This window comes from Suricata suricatta, chromosome 2 (genome assembly GCF_006229205.1).
Source record: "Suricata suricatta isolate VVHF042 chromosome 2, meerkat_22Aug2017_6uvM2_HiC, whole genome shotgun sequence".
NCBI classification, from domain to species: domain Eukaryota; kingdom Metazoa; phylum Chordata; class Mammalia; order Carnivora; family Herpestidae; genus Suricata; species Suricata suricatta.
In genome coordinates, this window is record NC_043701.1 from 138,790,655 (window position 1) to 138,795,263 (window position 4,609).

The 4,609-nt window shown below is 42.1% G+C and overlaps 1 protein-coding gene across 1 annotated transcript in view; it reads right to left on the reverse strand.

Moving 5' to 3' along the window:
- Positions 1 to 4,609, reverse strand: part of DLG5 (discs large MAGUK scaffold protein 5) — a 53,094-nt gene that overhangs the window by 3,593 nt on the left and 44,892 nt on the right. Inside the window, exon 27 of the mRNA XM_029919843.1 lies at positions 58 to 201. Within this exon, the coding sequence (XP_029775703.1) occupies positions 58 to 201 (144 nt within the window). The remainder of the gene's footprint in view (positions 1 to 57; positions 202 to 4,609) is intronic.

Here is a 4,609-nt window from a genome sequence, read left to right on the forward strand (position 1 = left end):
ACCCAGCCCCAGGACCCAAGTGGACATAGGCCAGTGCGCACAGAGGGTGCCCCTTACCAAGGGGGCATCTGCAGAACTTTCCGGGTGCCTCGTTCACCAGCATCTCCTTCACCACGTCCAGTAAAGGCCCCAGAATGAGAACGGGCCTCAGGGAGGTGCAGTCTACCTTCTGGACCCGCTGATAGGCAAGGCTCATGGAATCTGAGAGAGACAAGGTCAGTGTTACGGGCATGTGCCTGGAGCGGAGGGAGGGAAACCAGGGACCCCCTGCTGCCCTGACCTTTCTCAGCCCAGACAGCTCTGCCCCCTTCAGGCCACAAATCCAGCACAAGATGAAAGGAGCAGCTCAACATGGTTCGCCTGTTCCCTACTGAGGAGGACCCTTGTCCTGGGCGCACAAGGCTCACATGCAAAATCCAGGGGAAGTGCTGCCCCTCCCTCACCCACACCTCCACACGTATTTGTTTTTAAAGGACTGAACAGTGGCCACGTGTATCTCCATGGCTTCCTACAGAGCATCTCTCAACCTCATGACCAGCAGATCTGTCCCAATCAGCAGGGGAGGGTTTGGTGGCCACAACGATCATTGGGCATTTCTATGCATTTCTAACTAAAGCTTCTGAGGAGTCCCAGGGCAAAGGACTGCCTCCACAAAGAGATGAACACATCTTCAGATTATTACATCAAAAATCAGAACATTACAGGTGGAGCCAATCAATGTCTGACACCCCTTCCCCAGTCCTGGTCCCCACCAGCCTCCTCACAACCACTAGTACGAGCTGGACGTGCATCCTTCCAGGGTCTGTTATTCGCACATGTTGATTTCTATCTACTCAGAAAAGCCTGGGAACGATTGTGTGTGTGTGTGTGTGTGTGTGTGTGTGTGTGTGTGTGTGTGTGTCCAACAGAAATGACACGATACCGTAAACATTCTGCACCTCCCTCACTCTGCCCCTTAGTGTTATGTTTCTGGAATGCATCCCTGTTGAATCATATTGCCCTCCTGTGTCCCTTCTGAACCTGCCATGCATGGATACACTGCATCTATGCCTCTGTTTCCCTGTGTGTGCCTTCACCTTATTTGAGCAAGAATCGGATTCTACCCTAACAACTATGAACACTCCACACAGTGGGGTAACAATTTTAAAGATTCCTGTTCCTCCCTGAATAATCTGCTTTATTGGAAGTCCTCACAATTACAGAATCAAAGAGCTACAGAGCATCTCCCAAGTCATGGAAGCCGACCAGAGAAAATATAAAACTCCCTGGGAAGGGAAAAGATATACAGAGAATCTGGAAGTAACATAATGAAGGCATGTGAATCACTTTCAACTCTCGTGTAGATGTCTAAAATCAAGAGCATGGACGTAATTATAAATCTATGCTAATATGCTCACCGATACAAAAAGAGGATAAGAGCGGATTAGTAAACAAGCCCCTCCTACACAGAGTTTAGGAGGGACTCACCTTAGATCTATGAAGACACACAGGCTGATAGGGAAGAACAGAGAAAAGCTACTTCGTGCAATGGACACACTAAAGAGCACAGGGTAGCCATGTTCTAGCAGACCACATAGAGTCTCTGGCAGAAACTGTCACAAGAGAGACATACTAGGACATCATAAAATGACCAAAGTGTAAATTCTCCAGAAAGACACAACAATTATAAGACCACAGGCACCTAACATCAGAGCTCTCAAATACGTGACACAAACCCTGACAGAACCGAAGGGAGAACCAGCAACACAATATTCATAGGGACTTCAAAGGCCCACGTTTGTCATGGATAAAACAAGACAGAAAATAAGGCAGCTGAACCACAAAGCTGACAGACAGGCTCAGAACACCCTGCCCAACAAGAACAGAACACACACTCTTCCCAAGTGCACATGGAGCATTCTCCAGGACAGACGAGGAAATGAATTTTAAAAGACTGAAATTATATAAAATATCTTCTCAGACCACAATGGAATGAGACTAGGAATCAAAAGCAGAAAGGAAAACAGGAAAATAGACCCATACTTGGAAATGAAATAAGTCAGTTTTCACCCAAGGGTCAAAAAAACAAATCAGAGTTCAGAAAACTTTGGAGATCAAATGAAAACACCATCATATACCGACACTTGTAGGATGCAGCAAAAGCAGTCGTAGAAGGGAAATCTGTGGTGCTAAATGCTGACATTGAAAAAGAAGAAATCAATAATCCAACTTTACACATTGAGGAATCAGCGGGTAAAAAGAAAAAAAACTAACCCAAAAGTAGCAGAAGGAAGGGAAAACTAGGGAGGAGAGATAAATCAGAAAACAGAAAACCAGAAGGAAAAAAAAAAAAATCAATAAAACCAGACTTCGCTTTTTAGATAGATCAACAAAATTGACAAACTCTTACCTAGGATAATGAAGAACAAAGGAGGGAAGCTTTGCATACTGAAATTAGTAAAAAAGGGTACATAACTGACTTCACAGAAATAAAAAGGATAGATTTTACAGAAAAAAAGGATTATTGAAAACTACTATGAGTAATGATATGTAAACAAATTGGACAACCCGAAGAAATGATAAATTCCTAGAAACATAGAATGTATCATGAAAAAGGTTTTTAAAATCTCAACAGAGCTCTAACAAGGAAAGAGATTGAAAGTAATAGAAAATAGATTGCAATAGAAAAATTGCAAGAAAATAGAAATAGAATCTTTTCCCAACAAGAAAAAGCCCAGCACAAGATGGTCTCTTCAGGAGAGAATTTAACAAAATAAAACCTGAAAACTTAGTATTAGTCTCTTCACACTTCCAAATATTGAAGAGAAGGGGGGCACTCCCAAACACATTCCTAGACACAACAAGAAAACTAAAGACCAGTATCCCTGATGAATATAGATGCAAAAACCCTCAACAAAATAGCAGCAGACTGAACTCAACAACATATCAAAAGGATTATATGCCATGACCAAGTGGGATTTACCCCTCGAATGCAAGGATGGCTCAAGATATGAAAATCCATCAACATCATACAACAAATTAACAAACTGAAGGACAAAAACCACATGATCACCTCAGTTGACACAGAAAAAGCAATTGACAACATTAAATACCCCTTTCATGATAAAAACACTCAACACACTAGAAGGACAGAAACTACTTCAACATAACAAAAGCCACATATGAAAAGTCCATAGATAACATCATATACAATGGCAAAAGATGGAAAGCTCTGACTATAAGATCAGAAACAAAGAAACAAAGGCAAAGATGCCCACACTTACCACTACTTACAACATGGTACTGGAAACCCCAGCCAAGGCAATTAGACCAGAAAAAGAAAGGCACCATCGACATTAGAAAACAAGTAGTAAAATTATCTGTTCACAGATGACATGAAATAATGCAGAGAACTCTAGAGAATACAAACACACACACACACACACAACCTGTTACAACTAAAGATTTCAGCAGTTTCACAATACAAAGTCAACATACACAAATCATTTGCATTTCTATACACTAATAATGACCATTCTGAAAAAGAAACTAAGAACACAAACCCATTAACTAGAGCATCACAAAGGATAAAATACTTAGGAACACACCTAACTAAGGAGGTGAGAGACTTGTAAACTGCAAAAAGACATCGAAGAAGATAGAATACATGGAAAGACATCCTCTGCTCATGGACTGGAAGACTGGGTATTGTTAAAACGTCCATACTACCTAAATCCATCTACAGATTCAACACAATCCCTCTGACAATCCCGGTGGCATCTTCTGAGGGAAAAAAACTCCTGAAATTCTGATGGAATCTCAAGGGATCCTCATTCGCCAAAACAATCCCAAAAGAACAAAGTTAGAGGCTCACACTTCCTGATATCAAACCATACTCCAAACACAGTGGTCAGACAGTGTGGTACTGGCACAAAGACATATATACTGACCAATGGAAGGCAGAGCCAGCCCAGGAACAAACCCTGTATAACGGCTACATGATTTTTGACCAGAGTGCCAAGACCACTCAGTCAGGAAAGGACAAGCCCTTCAACAAATGGTGCTGGGAAAACTGAGACCCACGTGCAAAACAATGAGGTTGGACCTTTATCTTACACCTTATGTAAAATTTAACTCAAAAGGAATTAACGATCCAAACATAAGACTGAAGATCACAAAACTCTGGGTAGAAAACAGAGAACAACCTTCATGACATCGATGTGGGCAATCATTTCCTTTTATCATTATCATTTGAGAGAGAGAGCGCACAGGTGACAAGTAGGGGGTGGCAGAGAGAGAGAAAGAGAACTAGAGAGAGAGAGAACCTGATGGAGGCTCATGTTTAGCACACAGCCCAAAGCGGGGTTCAGTCTCACAACTATGAGATCATGACCTGAGCCGACATCAAGAGTCAGATGCTTAACCACCTGAGCCTCCTGGGCAATGATTTCATGAACAGAACAGAAACTCGGGCGATCAAAGCAAAATAGACAAATGGGACCACATCAAATGTTAACACTTCTGAGCACCAAAGCAAACAGCAGAGTGCAAAGGCAACCTATGAGATGGGAGATAATATCTGCAAAACAGACATCTGATGTTAATATACAGAATTGACTTTTCAAGGTCT